This window comes from Heptranchias perlo, chromosome 20 (assembly GCF_035084215.1).
Source record: "Heptranchias perlo isolate sHepPer1 chromosome 20, sHepPer1.hap1, whole genome shotgun sequence".
In the NCBI taxonomy this organism is placed as follows: domain Eukaryota; kingdom Metazoa; phylum Chordata; class Chondrichthyes; order Hexanchiformes; family Hexanchidae; genus Heptranchias; species Heptranchias perlo.
The window spans coordinates 16,948,548-16,967,680 of NC_090344.1; the positions used below are offsets into that span (position 1 = coordinate 16,948,548).

At 45.6% G+C, this 19,133-nt stretch overlaps 1 protein-coding gene and 2 non-coding genes across 3 annotated transcripts; 2 read left to right on the top strand and 1 right to left on the bottom strand.

Moving 5' to 3' along the window:
• The first annotated feature begins 406 nt into the window (after positions 1 to 406).
• On the top strand, positions 407 to 3,829 carry LOC137335636 (zona pellucida sperm-binding protein 4-like). Its single transcript, XM_068000933.1, has 9 exons — positions 407 to 635; positions 1,253 to 1,431; positions 1,501 to 1,598; positions 1,674 to 1,807; positions 1,888 to 2,077; positions 2,314 to 2,461; positions 2,616 to 2,688; positions 3,457 to 3,570; positions 3,644 to 3,829. Exons 1-9 carry the CDS (start codon positions 413 to 415, stop codon positions 3,790 to 3,792), a joined length of 1,308 nt encoding a protein of 435 aa, XP_067857034.1. The 5' UTR covers positions 407 to 412; the 3' UTR covers positions 3,793 to 3,829.
• A 10,611-nt stretch (positions 3,830 to 14,440) lies between these two features.
• On the top strand, positions 14,441 to 14,522 carry trnas-uga (transfer RNA serine (anticodon UGA)). The gene has a single exon. It is a non-coding gene; the product is annotated as a tRNA-Ser (tRNA).
• Positions 14,523 to 18,637: 4,115 nt separating this feature from the next.
• trnat-agu (transfer RNA threonine (anticodon AGU)) lies at positions 18,638 to 18,711 on the bottom strand. Its single transcript has one exon. It is a non-coding gene; the product is annotated as a tRNA-Thr (tRNA).
• Between the last annotated feature and the right edge of the window lie 422 nt (positions 18,712 to 19,133).

The following is a 19,133-nucleotide window of genomic DNA, read 5'->3' on the forward strand; positions in this document are numbered from 1 at the left end:
CCTATTTTTTTATCAACTATTAAAGGTGACGTTGGGTCCAAGAAATAAAAGTGACTAAAAAAGCAAAATAGAAACTAATAATGTGATGTGGTTCAGTTTCTTTTAATTTTGTGATGAAGAAATAAAGGTGTCAAGGGGGAAAAAAGCAACAATTTCAATGCAACCAAACAAGAAGTCCGGGGGCGAATTGTGGAGCTGTCGTTGGACCCAGTCTCACCTTTTTTCTTCCATTAAAAACAGGCCCATCTCCGTGTGAGCCGTGCGAATGCTGGTTTATGTTCCGGAGCCCGTGGGCCTCGGACTGTGCCTCAGGCTGATTGGAACAGACAATTACTGCCAGTTAACAGCGCTGCGATAAAAAGAGGGAGTCGGTTTTCTACTCTCACTTACCTGGGAGAGTTTGTTAGTTATAATGGAGGGCTCGGGGATTCTTGGTTTGTTACTTGTTGTCATCTGTTCAGCTCAGCCGCCCTCTCTCCTTTTCCCCGCCGATAAATGTTGGCTGTCTCCCAAAAACCGCAAAGACTGCGGATTTCCGGGAATTGAAGCCAGTGAGTGTGTGCAGAGAGGCTGCTGCTTTGATGCGGGGAGCCGGGATGCACCGCCGTGTTTCTATTCACTGGACAGTCTTCCAGGTGGGTGTATTCTCAGTTCGTTTATGTTCTGGGCCAGGACTTTCCAGGTTCACCCGCAATCTAGCTGTACTAGGGGTTTCCCTGGACAGTTTCCTCTTTCTCCTTCCTGTCATACAACGTCAGTTGCAATTTCAAACCTTTCCAGTCCGGAAAGTGGACATGGTGGTGTGATTGAGAGTCTCTAATCCCGCAGAGTATAAATGATTGTGGGATTGGGGGCTGGTAATCAAACAGAAAGCGAAATAGTTAATCGGCCTTTGACACAATATCTGCAGTTAAAATCATTCCACCGTTGCTCGGTGACTTGGGACTCACACTGGTTGCATTCTGCCACGTGTAATTGTCCAGCTAGATTGGGGGGAGGGGCAGAGTGAATGAGCCCCGGCCCCTGCTGCCACTGACCATTTGAATTTGATATTTAATATCTATCGGCGATGCGCGCAATTTAAATCCAAGCAGCGTGGTGACGAGCTGTAATTGGTCAACTGGTTTCCATCAGACAGACAAGGGGACGGGATCGAAACTGAAACATGGATGGGGTTTGTCCCCTTCCCTGTAACGGTTCCCTTGACCCTCCCCGTGGGTCAACTAACCGCCTTTCATTGACTCTCTTGCAGTCTGCACCAAGGATGGGCAGGTCCTCATCGCTATCTCCAAGGATTTGACGCTGCCTCCTGTAAACCTGACAACGGTCCATCTGAAGGATGGAGAAGGAGCTGAGTGCAATCCGATCGTGGCCTCTGCAGACACTGTGCTCTTTCAGTTCGCAGTCACTGAATGTGGCGCTACTCAGCGGGTAGGTATTGTGGGCTGGGAGTCCCATCAATGGCTCATTTCGGGAATGATGGTCTTCTGTCTCTTGTAGCTGGACGGCATGAACATCCTGTATGAAACGGATGTGTTGGGTGAGTTTGAGATCTTGGATGGCGCTTTGGGATCGGTGACCCGGGACAGCCCTTTCAGGTGAGAATAGGAGCACATTCAGCGGGTAGAGACAGTGAGGAGCTGGATTCTCCAGCCGTGTCCGTTCTCTTGCAGGCTCCATGTCCAGTGCAGTTACAGGGGAAGCCAGGAGTCTGATCTGCAGGTGAAGCCCAGAATTTACACCCTTTCTCCGCCACTGCCAGCTACTGAGGCCGGGATCCTGCTTCTGGAGCTGAGAATAGCGAGAGGTAATGAGTGCTCGCTGATAGTAGTGTCCAAATTCAGTCTCTCTCCAAATAGTGCCCGCCCTTCATCTTTCTCTTTTCAGATGGTGGTTACCGGAGCTGGTATGTGGCCAGTGACTACCCGATCCTGAGTGTGCTCCGGGACCCCGTGTTTGTGGAGGTTCGTGTTCTGAACCGGAACGATCCGTCCCTTGTGCTGGTGCTCAATGACTGCTGGGCGACCCCCACCCCCGAGCCGTATTCGGGGCTCCGATGGGACCTCCTGGTGGGCAGGTAAGGGATCGAGTGAGGGGGCTTGTGGCAGTGTGGGGATTGGGGAGGGGGCGACATGGGCGGGGATTAATACAGAAATCATTGCTTCAGTCCGGGTTAGTGATTGGGGAAATATTCCTTCGAAGGTGACATTTTGGTCCATTCTCCGGAATAATTGGGTTGATGTAAACCTATAACCGTGTGGCCATCTATTGGAGGTCTCCTCTCCCCGTGACGCCTCTCTGTCTCTGTTCCAGGTGCCCCTTTGCTGGTGATAACTACAAAACCCGCCTCCTACCAGTAAACGCTGCTTCCCATTTGCGGTTCCCAACTCACCATAATCGTTTTGTAGTCAGCACGTTCGCTTTCTGGGACCGAGTTTCGGGCCGGGCTCTGACCGGAGAGGTGAGTTTCCTTCAGTGCTTCTTTCCACATCACTTGGTATCACTTGTTGCCTGGCTCTTAATAAGTGAGCAGGCCTCTGTTGGTCGGTTGACTGTAGAAGCATTAATCTGACTGTAACCTGTGGGATTGACCATACCGCACTGTCCCTTTGCAGGTTTATTTCCACTGTAGTGCTGAGGTTTGCTACCCTTCCACCCGAGAGAACTGCACGGCTCCCTGCAGCTCCAGTAAGTACCTGTGATCTGAATAGAAACTAAACCCTGATTGGGAGGGGTGGGTGTGGGACATCTGGACATGGGGCTCCCTCACCCTGTGCCCAGTGCTCGGCCACTTGCTGAGTGTCCCGGATCTGGGAACTTGTCCCGTTCCATTCGGTGCCGGTTTCCATTAGACGAGCAATCTAGGTCAGCGGGTCTGAGCACATCTTGCACCAGATCAGTAATTGTGAAGGATGCTCTAATCCTTCAGCTGGGATGAATGAAGTATTTTTGGTTCCTTGCTACTTGCCCGGATGCTGAGCTGTCCTAATTGCCAATCCCTGAGGAGCAGAATCCCCATTGTTGGCACGGGTGTGTTCCATATCCGGTTCGGAAGAGTCCACCCTTGGCCTTGGAGAACATTTAACCAGCATCTAATTGTCCCCTTTCTGACACCAGGAATTCAGGGTGGAACCGAACGGATGTCCCGGGGCCGGACACCTGGCCAATTGTCAAAGTCTCAAGAAACTGCGGGTCAATGTAATGCATCAGTGTCTCTTCACCAGGAGACCAGACTGGCCATTGTGGCGGCAGCAATTGCAAACTCTGCTCAAATGCCGCGTCCTTCTGAGAATCGGTTTGGTGAGAACCAGATGCAATTATAGCCGGAACTCTAAACTCAGTCCGGTACCCAGGGCCTTGATGTTTTTTGCATGAGGCCATCTGATTCAGGATTTGCAGAGAGCTGAAGATTTAATCATTCACCATAAACTGTCTCTTGTTCTCCTTGTCCCACAGAAAGGCGAAGAAGCGCCGATGACCGGTCTGGGGTCTTGGTGACCGCTAATGGACCCATCCTTTTCCTGGAAGGTGAAGCGAGGTTGGCTGCTCGAATCCACCAGGACGAGAAAGGTAAGCAGTAAGCTCCACTTGTATCTAGTGATTGAGTGTCTGATGCCCATCTAACCCTGGATTCTCCCCACAGATACTGCTGTTGATTCACCCTCCCGTGTTCCTGGATTGGCGATTGGGGTAGCGCTGCTCTCCGTGGCCCTGTTGGTCGGGACTGTTGCTATGTGGAAAATGGAGCCTGGCCGCAGGGTGGGCTCCGAGTGCAGCTCTATGGAACTGTAGATGTCTGTTGGATAATAAACTCCTGTTATAGATGATTGCAGGTCTCGTGTTATCTTCCAAATGCTCGCTGGATTTTACTCTCTGCAGTGAGTTAACTTGGTGCCTGGTTTGAGAATTGTTTGTGCAGCATCCGACGGCTGCAGCCAACAATTACCCCTGCCCCCACCATTCGGATTGAGATCCGGGGCAAAGTTGCGGTGGGTTTGTCGTAAAATGGTGTCGGGCAGGAATGACTGGTTCATTTGCCTCTAACTCTGATCCTGTGGGTTGGTCCTGGGCCCATGTCTCTGGAATTACCTATTCCCTGAGGGCATCGATTGACCACTTTGCCAAGCCTGAAGTGTTGGGCTCTCCTCGCATGCCTGCTGGCTGCTGGTCTCTCTGGCTTTTGGAACAGGAGAATGGACCAGATGAATATGTGGCTGCAGGGATGGTGTGGGAGGGATTTAAGTTCCTGAGACATTGGGACCGCTTCTGCGGAAGGTGGGACCTGTACAAGTGGGATGGGCTACCCAGGACCGATGTCCTCGTGAAGGTGTTTGCTAGTGCTGTTGGGGATGGGAATTTGAGCAGGAAGGCGGAGGAGGTTGAAACAAGACAGAACGGGAAGAAGCAATCGTGGAAGGCAGAAAAAACAAATAGGCTCATAGTGTAAAATAATACTAAGATGGCTAGCAATCTTCAAAACCAGTCTAAAGCGTTGTCTTAATGTGCAGAGCATTCGCAATAAGGTAGATGTATTAAATGCAGATCGATATTAACGGGTATAATAGTTGCGATTATGGAGACATAGTTGCAGGGTGACCAAGGATGGGTACTGAACATCCACGGGTATTCAATATTTAGGAACGACAGGCAAAAAGGGGAAAGGAGGTGGGGTAGCGTTGCAAGTAAAGGAGGAAATAAATGCAATAGTAAGGAAGGATATTTCCTCCGAAAATCAGGATGTGGAATCTCTATGGGTGGAGCTAAAACACCAAGGGGCAGAAAGCGTCGGTGGGGGTGGTCTGTTGCCCCCTCCCCCCAAACTGAAGTGGAGATGTAGGGGAGGGCATTAAACAGAAAATTAGGGACGCATGCAAGAAGGGTACAACTATAATCATGGGTGACTTTAATTTACACATCGATTGGTCAAACCAAATTAGCAATAATACTGTGGGGGAGGAATTCCTGAAGTGTGCACGTGATGGATTTCTAGACCAGTATGTTGAGGAACCAACTAGAGAACAGACGATCCTAGAATGGGTATTGTGCACTGAGAAAGGATTAATTAACAATCTTGTTGTGCGGGGTCCCTGAAGGAAGAGCAACCATAACTTGATAGCATTCCTCATTAAGATGGAGAGTGAAGTAGTTGAATCCGAAACTAGGGTCCTGAATCTAAATAAATGAAATTACGAAAGTATGAGGTGAGTTGGCCAGGATCGATTGGGGAACTTTACTAAAAGGGATGACGGTCTGGAGGCAATGGCTAATATTTAAAGAACGTATGCACGAATTACAACAATTATTCATGCCTGTCTGGCGCAAAAATAAAACAGGAATGATGGCTCAACCGTGGCTTGCAAAAGAAATTAGGGATAGTATTAGATCCGAAGAGGAGACATATAAAATTGCCAGAAAAAGCCGCAAGCCTGAGGATTGGGAGCAGTTTAGAATTCAGCAAAGGAGGACAAAGAGATTGATTAAGAGGGGAAAGATAGAGTAAACTAGCAGGGAACATAAAAACTGACTGTAAAAGCTTCTATAAAAATATGTCAAGAGAAAAAGATTAGTGAAGACAAATGTAGGTTCCTTACAGTCAGAAATGGGAAGTTATAATTGGGAACAAAGAAATGGCAGAACAATTAAACACATACTTTTTGTTCTGTCTTCACAAAGTAGGATACAAATAACCTTCCAGAAATGTTAGGGAACCAAGGGCCTAGTGAGGGACAAACTGAAGGAAACAAGTATTAGTTTAAAAAAAAATAGTGCTCGGCAAATTAATGGGGCGAAAGGCTGAAAAATCCCCAGGGCCTGCTAATCTCCAACCCAGAGTACAAAACGAAGTGGCCCTGGAAATAGTGGATGCATTCGTGATCATCTACCAAAATTATATAGACTCCTGAACGGTTCCTACAGATTGGAAGGTGGCAAATGTAACTCCACCATTTAAAAAAGGAGGGAGAGAAAAAACAGGGAATTACGACCAGTTAGCCTAACATCAGTCGTGGGGAAAATGCTCGTCTATTTTAAAAGATGTTAATGCAGAACGCTTGGAAGGCATCAATGGGATTAGACAAAGTCAGCATAGGTTTGTGAAAGGGAAATCATGCTTAACAAATCTACTGGAGTTTTTTGAGGATGTAACTAGTAGAACAGTTAGGGGAGAACCAGTAGATGTGGTGTACTTGGATTTTCAGAAGGCTTTTGATAAGGTCCCACACAAGGTGTCGCGTGCAAAATTTAAGCACATGGGATTGTGGGGAATAGACTGGCATGGATTGAGAATTGGTTGACAGACAGGAAACAGAGTAGGAATGAACGGGTCTTTTTCCGGGTGGCAGGCAGTGACCAGTGGGGTACCGCAGGGATCACTGCTTGTGCCCCAGCTAGTCACAATATATATCAGTCTGGTAAACCTTCGTTGCACTCCCTCCATGGCAAGGACATCCTTCCTCACATAAGGAGACCAAAACTGCACACAATACTCCAGATATTGGTGTGGCCTCACCAAGGCCCTGTATCAATGCAGTAAGACGACCCTGTTCCTGTACTCAAATCCTCTTGCAATGAAGGCCAACATACCATTCACCTTCCTAACTGCTTGCTGCACCTGAATGCTCGCTTTCAGCGACTGGTGTCCAAGGACACCCAGGTCTCGTTGCAATTCCCAATCTATCACCATTCAGATAACAATCTCTCTTTATTTTTACAACCAAAGTGGATAACATCACATTTATCCACGTTATACTGCATCTGCCATGTTCTTGCCCACTCACCCAACTTGTCGAAATCACATTGGACAATATATGATATGGATGAGGGAACGGAATGTAACATTTCCAAGTTTGAAGACGACACAAAGCTGGGGTGAAATGTGAGCTGTGAGGAGGATGCAAAGAGGGTCCAATGTGTCGTTGTGGACAATGCAAGGACAAATCAAGTATGAAAATACTCAACTGGGAAGATCGAATTTCAGCGAGTTGAAAAGGGATCGGGTCCAGGTGGATTGGAATCAAAGATTGACAGGTAAAACAGTAAATGAGCAATGGGAGGCTTTGAGTGAGGAGATAGTTTGGGTGCAGACTGGACACATTCTTACTCGGGGAAAGTTAGGGCATGGAAAACTAGAGCTCCGTGGATGACAACAGAGTATTTGAGACAGCATTTTGTACATTCTGAATACTAATGTCCGGACAGGTGTGCCCGCGGTTATCAACCACAACCTCGTCACCTGCACGCTGACAGATAAAATGCGGCCACATTCTGCTTCAGTGAGATGAAATCCGAGAGCGGTTTCAAGGTCCATTGCAATTGCAAGTAGAATGCATTCAGAGAACGTGAGATCATTGAGATACCTCCAAACACCCTGCCAGTTTGAACAGCAGCTCAACATCAAAAGTCTGGGGGGAAAAAAAATGAGGGCTCGTCTGGGACTTGAACCCGGGATCTCTCACATATTTCAATCAACAAACCCGAAGCGAGAATCATAGCCATAGACCAACAAGCCCGCTGGAAAAAAAAACAAGCATTAATTTCTGACTATCAGCGGCCACTTTCCCCAAATCTCCCTTCAAGTACCGGAAATAAAAATGTGTCCGGACATTAGTGAAGAATCATAAAGCCAATGTCTTCTCTGTTGGGTTTTGTTTAGGTCTCCCGACGCTGATAAAGAGGATTAGGGACAGTTGATGAGTTCATGGTTGTAACGGTGCAGATACTCCGGTATAACGATGCAGATATCCCAGTGTGCTGGTGCAGATACACCACTGTGAGGGTGCAGATACTCTGCTGCAAAGGTGCAGATGCTCGGATTTGAAGGTGCAGATACTCCGGTGTAATGGTGCAGATATTCCGGTGTAACGGTGCAAATACTCGGATGCAGGGATTTGTTGCCGCGACTGAAATGCGGCTTAGAACTGTTGTTATTATCAGAGGCAGCGCTGCAGGATCCTTTCATGATCTCTCACAAATCAACTGAAACCCATCGGAATGTGAATACAATTTTGCGTTTCCAAAATAAAAGGCGGTGACATTCATTGTGGAAACAGTCTGGTGTCGGTCACTGCAGAAATATCCATGTCAGTGTGAAGCGCCTCTCCTGCAACCTTCGGACCTTGTCTGTCAAGAAGAATTCAGATTTCCGCGAAGCCAATCACAGGTCGAATGGTGGAAGATCGGCCGTGCTCAGCTGGCCATCGAAACCGGGCATTTGTTTTGCAGCCAAAACAAACATCAGAACCAGGAAATGCGATACCATGAAGATAAAAGTTTCCCCACCGTCCCTGGGTGGGATCGAACCACCAAACGCGCTAACCGATTACGCCACAGAGACAGAACACGTTTGCTGTTGAACGACTGATTCAACGAACTAAAAATTCAGGTTGCAGCGATCAAAATAAATTCTCTATACTATCGGTTCACTTTTCCAAAATAAAGTGTGTGAAGTTTGCACGACCGAAAATCTGTGCTCAATTATTCCTGAACATTGAACTCACTTTGCCATTAAACACCTGTCTGTTGGAAGGCTCAGTCCCCTCGTGGTCGAGAGGATTGATTTCTCGAGCTGTGATTCGCCATTCTCTATTCCAGTAATATTCAGGTTTGCTGAAAATGAGATGAGATGAAATGAGCAGGTCCGACGAGCAGGTCTGTGACACGACTCGGTGTTTACAAAGATGTCTCTTGCACTTACAGTGAAGCGGACGGCAGTTTTCACTCTTAAACCAGTAACCATGATGTTCAGAAAAAGTGTGGCCGAGACAAACTCGATTTCAGCGCGGTGACACTGGGTCAGAGTAAAGTTCCGTTCATGCGATTGCCGAGTGGCGAGAAGGTGGATTTGGAACTCCTGTGCGGCTGCACTGCGAGTTGTCCAGATCTGCTTGGAGCGATATTCACTTCAATTCATCACTGACAGGGACAATTTGAATCCAAGTTTCTTTTTCTCTGCTGCTTGGTGAGATTTCAAAAGTTGTAAACGACCCACACCGACCCCAAACTCGTCACTTCCACTCTGACAAATGTAACGCGGTCACACTCTTCACTTCAGTGAGATGAAAGCCGGGAGAGATTTCACGGTCGAATGCAATTGCGAACAAAACTCATTCCAAGAAAGTGCAGGTCATTGAGGTGCCTTTAAATTCCTGATTGTTTGCACTGAACGTCTTCCCAAAGCGTTTGAGATTCACGTGGAGCGATTTGGGGACTTATTTTCCATCTTTGCAAAAGTTTCAACCGCAGGTCAAAATCAACAGTCGAGGGCAGAATGAGACGCCTTCCTGAAATTTGAAAACCAGGGAAGCAGACTTCAGAGCAAGGTTCTGTTTATTGAGAAAAAGCAGATACAATATTCATCCCGGAACGATCCAGAATCCGATCAGCTCGAAAAGTAACGGTTACCCCGTGATTTGAACACGCAGCCTTCTGGTGACGCAATAAGTCATGAAGATTGAAGCAGGAAGTTGAAAAGTGGGAATTGATAGATTCAGTGAGTGGGCAAAACTGCAGCAAATATAGTTCAATGTGGGGGAGAGCGAGATCATCCACTTTAAATCTAAGAAAGGTAAATCAGAATGTTTTCTAAATGGTGAGAAACTGGGAACTGTGGAGGAGCAGAGAGATTTAGTGGTCCAAGTACAGAAAGCGCTACCAACTAGCGTACAGGTACAGACATTAATTAAAATGTCTAATGGACCGTCAGTACGGCCGGTTAACTCAGTTGCTCAGAGTGTGTTGTAACCACTTAATCACGGATGCGATTCTTATAATTTACTTTATTTATTTCGGCTTTTTATAACTTTTAAAATCGAAGCTTCACAATAAAAATATATAAACAGATTCGCGGGGACAGTTTTTTGAATAATATCCATTGTCACTTTGCCCCTGGACCGGAGAAACACGTCTTTCTTTTTATTCGGGATTTTTTGGTAACTGACCCTGTAGCGCAATGGCGAGTGTGTTGGACTTCTACTTGTTTTGTTTGATAAGCCATTCAAAGGTTGTGGATTCGAGTTGCAACGGCGTTGGATTTTAGTTCGGGAGCTGAAAAGTGAAATTTTGCAGCAAAACCGCAACAGGATCATTAATGTCCGTCAAGGATGTGAAACTGCCCCCGACACTTCATCTTACACAAGTGGCTCCAGTCCCAGCCGAATTCATGATTCTTAAACCACTCTGAGCTGGATTGGCGAAACTCTCTCAAGGAGGTGACTCATCATCTGCTCAGACCGAAAGTCAATCTGCTGGACTTCCGGCTCTGTCAGACTGCATGTTCCTTCAGACAGGTTTCTAACTGGACACATGCATCCTGCTGCCGTGGCAGCATTGGTGCTTCAGGGGTAGAATTCTTGCTTGCGGTAATTCTATTCCTGTAAAACTAGCTCCTGAAGTGTAGGATGGAAAGTATCCAGGCTGAGCGGCCGCTGGCGCTGGTTTAAAGCTCCAGTTAAATCCCACGATTTGAAGATGGTTCAAAATCATAGTTTGTGTCTACAAAACTGCGGCCTCCCTCCTGTATACAAGTAATACGAAACATCTCATCTGCTCTTGCAACCGTGTAGTCCGGAGGAACCACATGGCAATTCAGATAATTAAATGAATTGTGGAACACACCAATTGTACCTTCAACTCCGGTCGAAATGTTCACAAGGAAAAGGATTGTTTGATCTTGGTGAGACTCGAATTAAAAACCCCCGCATTTCCTGAGCCTGTGACTCATATAAGGACCGATTGCGCCGTTAGAGCCCGGTCACTCTGATCACCTGTCACACTCTGCTGGAAAGAATCTTGAAGTGAGATGTCCTTACCTGTGGAAACGTGTCCTGTCCCCGTGATGAAACTAATATCTGCACTTTCACTTTCAGCATCTTTCAAATCCTCTGCTCCATCGCACTGCAATCCGGTTTTCTGTGAACAGGTCAAAATGGATATTAATCTGTCAGTGGTAAAATTCGAATCGAGAAACGCCCCAAACATTGAAACCAGCGATTTAAACAACCAGCTCACACTTCCACAAAACAAGGCCTGTCTTTAAAGGTCTATTTAATGATCAAATAAATTAATTGAAGCTAATTGACCGCATTTGCCTCGTGCCGGGGTTGTTCGCCTTCGTGCAGAGAAGGTTCAGAGGAGATTTGCTCGAAGTGTTCAAATTCATGAAGGGTTTAGATAAAGTAAATAAAGAGAAGCTGTTTTAATTGGCGGAATGGTCGGGAACCAGAGGACACAGATTTGAGGTGATTGCAAAAGAACCAAAGGCGATATGAGGAAAAACTTAATTACGCAGCGAGTAGTTCTGATCTGGAATTCGCTGCTTGAAAGGATGGTGGAAGCAGATTCAATCGTGACTTAAAAAAGGAATTTGAAGGGGAAAAATACAGAGCACCGGGAAAGGGCCGGGGAATGGAACTAATTGGATTGATCTTTTAAAAGCCGCCACGGGCTCGATGAGCCGAATAGCCTCCTTCTGTGCTGTAACCATTCTATGATTCGATGGACAGAAGCGGTCTGACAGAATGGGCGATCGGTTGTGAGTAGCAGGGAAATTTTCGACTGGTTGAACGGTTGTGTTACTGACCGCTCCTTGTTCTCGGATTATGGTTTTCATTTTGGGCGTTTCACTGATTGATATGTGAGAGGTCCCCAGTTCAAATCCCAGAACCCTCCTGTTTCACTATTTCCAGTGAAGATTCACTCATTTCTTTCTCACGTCTTTTCAGCGTTGCAGAAAGCAGGATTGATTTAATTCTCCAGCATGTTTGAGGTCCAGAGGCCAGAATGCAGCCGGTTTATCGACGCAACACACATGGAGAAAGTAAAATGCCTCACGGCGGTGTGCAGATTGAATCTGAAGGTGAATTTATCCCAATTCAGGCGATCTCAGAGGTGCAGAATAAAAATGCTCCAAAATTGGTCGGGAATACGAACCCTGTTCCCTCGCGTGGTAAGTGCAAATTTTACCAGTGAAACAGTAACGTTTGCATGGTATCGGGCTCTCTGTGTCCAGTTGGAAACCTGTTTGAAACAACATGGAATTTCACAAATCTCCTCTGAGTACCTTGCGCATTCTGATTTACAGCCCTGCATTACCAGCACTCGCTGCTTGTGATGGCCGAGTGCTTCAGGCGTTCGATCTGAAACTCGACAGGGTCTTTCGGTGATTCATTGGAATCCTGCTCACGGCGCTATTGTTTACAGTTTTGTTCAATGCTCAAATAAATATGAACTGGAGATAACGGGCCGCATTTCCTTCTCTCAGAGAGATCCTCCACCGCGGCAGAGCCTTTTAATTGGGAGCCCAATGGTCTGTTGCAAAATTTCAAGGTGCGTGAAGGAAACTTCACAATAATCCACACCTGGAATATTGTGTCCAATTCTGGGCACCGCACTTTAGGAAGGATGTGAAGGCCACAGAGAGGATACAGAAAAGATTTACTGGAATGGTTCCAGTGATGAGGGCCTTCAGTTACGTGTATGGACTGGAGAAGCTGGGGTTGTTCTCCTCAGGGCAGGAAGGTTGAGAGGAGATTTGATAGAAGTGTTCAAAATCATGACGGGTTTAGATAAAGTAACTGAACAGAAACTGCTCCCGTTGGCGGAAGGGTCGAGAACCAGAGGACACAGATTTACGGTGGTTGACAAAAGAACCAAAGGCGACATGAGGAAAAACGTTTCAAATCAGCGAGTAGTTATAATCTGGAATGCATCTCCTGAAAGGGTGGTGGAAGCAGATTTAATCGTGACTTTCTAAAAGGAATTGGATAAGTATTTGAAGGAAAATTATTTGCGGGTCTGCAGAGAAAGAACGGGGGAATGGGACTCACTGGATTGCTCTTAAAGAGAGCAGGGGCAGGCTGAATGGGCTGAATGGCCTCCTTCTGTGCAGCAACGATTCTATGAGTGTATGATTCCATCTCTCTCAAGCTTCATTTAAAATTCTGCTAACTTGATATTCAGGCTTATTTTCTATACTTTTATCTCTCTATCTCTCCCTGTCTCTGTCCCGCTCTGTTTTCCCCTGATGGACTTCTCAGGCTTCCTTGAACGGCCAAAGCTCATCGAACCTGCGACACCAGAAGAGAACGGTAAAGATCGAAAGACTGAGACGGTCGGAAAAGCAAAGGACCAACCCAGATGATGAATTCGTAGCCAATGTCCACATATTGATGTCGCTTCGTCCTCATAGTGAAATCATCAGTACTTTTAGTCCAGTATAAAAACAAAGTCTTGTATTTATAAAGCGCTTTTCACGACATCAAGACCTCCCAAAGCGCTTTACAGCCAATGAAGTATTTTTGAAGTGTAGTCACTGTTATACTTGTGGGAGAGTGGATCATCCGCGGATGCCGAGACAGACAACAATGTCGCTTCAGAGCAATTAATTCTGCAAAGTCTCACTTGATATTACAACTCGCACATTCGAAACGAATGTGGTCAAGAGATGCTAATATTGTTGCTATGAAATAGTTAATGTGCGTACATCGGAATAGAAAAAGTGATAGGATGTAGAGAATGGTGGCCGATCGGCTGTGGGTGGCACAGAATTCTGCATTGGTTGCACCCCTCTGTTATCAGTGGCTCTTTGGTCTTCGGGTATGATATCTCGCTTTGGGGATTTGCTGATTGTTATGTGAGAGATCCCGGACGAGCCCTCCGGTGTTACCATTTTTCGTTCAAAATCACAAATTGGCTTCTCACGTCTTGTCAGCGGTGTAGTCGGCAGGATTGTCTTTATTCCAGTGAATGGAGGACAGAATGCAGAGGTTCTGTCGACGACAACACACATGGAGAAAGGAAAATGTCACAAGATGGTGTTCAGATTGAAGCTTAATGTCAACGTATCCCAATTCACGTGACCTCATGAATGGAGAATGAAAAATGCTCCTCTTTTGAGTGGTGATCGAACTCGGGCCTCTCGCGCAGACAGCAAAAATTTTATTACTGAAATAACAAAGTCCGCACAGCAGCCGGCGGCATGCGCTCAGTTCGAAACCTGTCGAAAACAACATACAGTCTCAGAGTTCTCCTGTCATAACCTTCTTCATTCTCTTCTGCAGCCGTGTCGGATTTGTCGCTTGCAGCTGCGATGACCCAGTGATAAAGAAGTCGGACTTTCAATGTGAATTGCCGACCCAGCTTCGACGCAACACACGTGGAGAATGGAAAATGTCTCAAATGGTGCGCAGATTGAAGCTGAGGGCGAATGTCGCACAATTCACGCGATCTTATGAATGGAGAATGAAAATAATCCGAAACGAACCGGAAATCGAACCCCGGTTTCTCACGTGATAAATGAGAATTCTATCACCGAGACAGCAAAGTCAGCACATTAACAAGCTGTAAGTTTCCAGTTGGAAACCTGTCTGAGAGAACAAAGTGTCACAGATCTCGTGTGATAACCCTACGCATTCTGATTTATAGCTGTGCATCACTGATGTTTGCAGCTGCGATGGCCGAGTGGTTAAGGCGTTGGACTTGAAATCCAATGGGGTTTCCCTGCACAGGTTCGAATCCTGTTCGAGGCGCTACTTTTTAAAGTTTGTTCAGTGTTCAAATTAATATGAACTTGAACGAACGGACCTTGTTCGCTCCCTCAGAGAGGTGCTCCATCGCCAACGACGCTTTTAACTCGGAGCCCAATGATCTCTTGCAAAATTGCAAGACACGTGAAGGAATCTCTCCCAAGCTCCATTCTAAATTCTGCTCGTTCGCAGAACTTGACATTTATACAATTTATTTCTGTGTTTTAATCTCTCCCTGTCTCTGTCTCTTGACTTTGCCTGTTTTCTCCTGATGGACTTCTCAGGCATCGTGAACAGCGAAGAATGATGGAACCTGCAACACCAGCAGAGAAGGGTAAAGATGGAGCGACTGAGACGGTAGGAAAAGAAAAGGTGCAACCCAGCTGATGAATTCGTAATTAATGTCCACACGTTTATGTTTCTTCCCCTCACAATGAAAAAATCAGCAATTTGAGTACAGTACACTTATGGTAGAGTGTATAATATGCGGATGTTGAGACCGACAATCGAACCATTGCCGTTGTGATGAAAGCGCCGAATCCTAAACACTAAACCCCAAGGAAACGCTGAAAATTCTTTGCTGCGAACAAGCAGAGCAACGCGGCCTTTCCTACTTGGCCCTTTGTAATTCAGGTCATTTTCCTGCCAGACAAACTGCTCGCACAAAATGGCATTTTCTGTTCGAAATAATATCGCGACAGAGGTGATGTTCAGGCAATGACATCACCAAGTGCAAGTAGGCATGTACATGAAATGGAAAGTGAGGTAAAATACGACCACAAGCTGCTGATGGACATGTTTCCATTTCCAAAATTCACGCACTGAATGCAGCTCCTGGGAAAACTGCAAGGCCACGCAGGTCCATCATGAATCATTTGAAGCAACTGGCAGTTTAAAGTGGCATCTCCTGCTGCTTCTGTGGGGAGTGAAAGAGAGGCACTGTCGGTATTTGCGTACAGTTTGATTTTGCACAGAACTGCACAGAGAAACAGCAAATATACCGGGGCTGTGAGATGTTCTATATTATTGATATTTAGCCACAGTCAGAAGCTGAAAAGAAGGAGAGATAAGAGGCCTGAGAATAAACACAGAGCTGAATGAATCATGAAAGAGCGAAAGAAAAAATAATGTCATCAGTTCCACTTTGTCTCGTGCGCAATCTTGGGAGCTCCCCAATGGCCTGGTGGTGAGAATTCGTTACTCTCACCGCCGTGAGGTTCGATTCCAAGTTGGGGAATTAACTTGAAAAAGAGTTATGGACTTATTAAATTAATTACATGAAGCTAATTAAATCCTGTTCGTAGTTGAGTCCCTGTTTTAATCACCATGAATCAATCGATAACTTTCTATTTCAGACTGAAGGCGATGTTGACGTGGTTACCGAGAGACAGTCAAAACTTTAATAAGATTTTTATGCTTTGAATGTAATGAATTTTTTTCATTTTAAAGACTGCATCTTAAGAGTGGGATTAAAAACGCAGTGGAGTCGTTGTTAAATTTAACATTATCTGGCAATTGTCGCTGTTTATCACAGGAGCGCCCGAACTGGTTCTCCGATCAAGATGAAAGTAACGCAACGAGGAACATCTGATACAACACGAAAGGCATCGGGCTATGACAAAAATCCCCACCGTTTTGCTTTTCCAAAATAAAGGGTGTGAAATTTATTCTCTGAACATTGGAACAGTCTGGTCTCGCTCACTACAGAAATCTCCATGTCACAGCGAACCAGCTCACCTGCTGCGAATGCGGCCTCCCTTCGGGCCTTTCGGGGGCTTGTCTGTCAAGGAGAATTGTAATTACCGTGAAGCCAATGTCCCATTCCTTTATATGATTCATGTGCCTGATTCCCGACCGCAGGGTAAATGGTAGAATATCAGTCCTGCTCAGCTGGCAATGATTCCGGTACATTTTCTTGATTCCAAAACATGCGTTGAAACCCTGGAACTTTGAGGCGATGAATCCTGAGGATAAAATAAAATAAGGGCTCGAACAATCAAACTTTCACGCTAACGCATAACACCGCCGAGAACAGGTGAAGAGATCACCTGCTAAACCAATAATTCACTGGGCTAAACTTTGAGTTTGTCGCGACCAATATAACAACTGTCCACAGTCAGTGAAAAATGAATGGTTGAAACTTGCAGGAGTGAAAATCCAACAAGCCGGTCTTCACTCTTAAACCAGCAACTATGAAGAAAAACACGCCGCACAAATACTCGATTTCAGCGCGGTGACACTGGGCCAGAGTAAAGCTCAGTTAATATGATTGCCGAGTGGCTGGAGGGTGGATTTGGAACTTCTTACCGATTGCACCACGCATTTTTCAGATCTGCTTGGAGCACCAATCCCTTCAGTTCATCACCAACAGGGACAATTCGATTCTCGGTTTCTTTTCCCTGACGATTGATGAAATTTTGCAAATTGCAAGCGATCAATATCAAAGCTCAACACGCGACCGACATGCTCACAGATACAAAGCGGCCACACTCTGCTTCAGTGAGATGAACGTCAAGGGCGATTTCATGGTCGAATGTAATGGCTAACAAAATTCATTCAACGAAAGTTCAGGTCGTTGAGGTGCCTTTAAAGTCCTGATTGTTTCCATTGAACTTCTTCCCAAAGCGTTTGAGATTCATGTGGGACGATTTGGGGACGTTATTTCCTTTTATGCAAAAGTTTCAACTGCAGTTCAAGATCAAAATTCCTGGGACCACAGTTGTTCACAATTTATCGGTGCTGGGACCACTGCTGTTCACAATTTATCGGTGCTGCGACCACTGTTGTTCAAAATTTACATTCATGATTTGGACACGGGAATCGGAAGTACAATTTCAAAATTTAGGGATGACACCTAATTGCGAGCTGTAGTCAATACAAAGGAAAAATGCGAAAAATAAAGGAAGACATTAGTAAAATTGCAGAATGGGAGTGTAAATGGCAAATTAATTACAATATTTGTTGTGTATTCCCTTGCCTTTTTGCCCCGCCCCCGCCCGGACTAAATGCATTACCTCACACTTCTTCAGATTGAATTGCATTTGCCACTTTTCTATCCACCTGTCCGCTCTATGGATATCTTCCTGCAGTCTACAGCATTCCTCCTCACTATCAACCACAGGAACAATTTTTGTATCATCTGCAAATTTCTTAATCATGCCCCCTACATTTAAGTCCAAATCAATGATCTGTACCATGAAAAGCAGGGACCTAGTCCGAAGCCGCATGGAACCCCATTCGAAACAGCCTTCCAGTCATAAAAACACCCGTCGACCACAACCGCTTGCTTCCTGCCACTCAGCCAATTTTGGATTCAACTTGCCAATGTCCCTTGGATCCAATGGGCTTTTACATTTTTGACCAATCTGCCATGTAGGACTTTGTCAAAAGCCTCGCTAAAATCCATATAGACTACATCAATCGCGCTACCCTCATCGATCCTCCTTGAAACTTCCTCAAATAATTCAATTCAAACGACCTTCCCTTCACAAATCCACACTGACTGTCCTTGATTAATCCGGGCCTTTCTAAATGACGATTCATACTTTCCGTCAGAATTGTGCTCAATAATTTACCCACCATCGAGTTTATGCTGACTGCCCTGTATTTACTCGATCTATCCCTTTTTCCCTTTTTAAACAATGGTACAACGTTAGCAATCCTCAAATCCTCCAGCACGACACCTTTTGCCAGGGTGGATTGGAAAATGATGGTCAGAGCCTTCGCTTTTTCCTTCCTTGCTTCTGTTAACATCCTGGGATATATTTCATCTGGGCCTGGAGATTCAGGTGGAGCGATTTGAGGACTTATTTTTCCTATTTGCAAACGTTTGTACCGCAGGTCAAGATCACAAGTCGAGGTCCAAATTTGGACGAGTTCCGACTTTGAACCTGAAATCGTGAATTATGGCCCCACCCCAACGAGCCCAGAAACAAGAACGTGTCCTTAAATTAACTTGTGGCAGGCACATTCTATGAGAGGTCTGTCTGGACAATGAAAGGGCGTTTTTGAACAGTCATCTTTCTATCCGTTTCCTCCTGAAACCTGAAAAAAGACAAACACCACAGTGTTATTTTGTCGCTTAATTCCACAAATTAGGTAAAATAATAAGCTGTACGAGGCACTGCTGGGAGTTGAACCCAGGATCTCCTGTTTACTAGACAGATGCTTTAACCAGCTAAGCCACAGCGCCAAGTGATAATACAGTCGCCCCACCTCCTCGCACTAATATCTATCAGCGACACTTCACTATTGGGGGTTCAGGCCGTTTCATCTCCGTCCATTTCGCTTGTCCGTTTGCCTGTGCATTCCGACACTGACTGGATTTCTCGCTGTGTTTATCATTGTGTATCCATCAGTGCGTTGATACACGGATGATTATGTGTGATTGTATTTGTTACATTACATAAATTAGGGCTTCAGACAATTCTCGCTCTGACATTGGAGAACTATTGAGCCGAACTTTACAGCGAAGTGTTGTTTATTGTGGTGCTGAAACTAAAAAATCGTAAGAGGAGCAAAAAGGGAAAAGGAGAAAAACTTGTGAGGGAAAATGAGGACAACTCTCAAGGTTTTTACAAGTATATTAAGAGAAAGAAAGGAGGCTTAGAGTAA

Coding starts and splice junctions, on each gene's coding strand:
- LOC137335636 (XM_068000933.1), top strand. CDS start 413: ATGGAGGGCTCGGGGATTCTTGGTTTGTTACTTGTTGTCATCTGTTCA. Junction 636..1,252: donor TTCACTGGACAGTCTTCCAG/GTGGGTGTATTC, acceptor ACTCTCTTGCAG/TCTGCACCAAGGATGGGCAG. Junction 1,599..1,673: donor ACCCGGGACAGCCCTTTCAG/GTGAGAATAGGA, acceptor GTTCTCTTGCAG/GCTCCATGTCCAGTGCAGTT.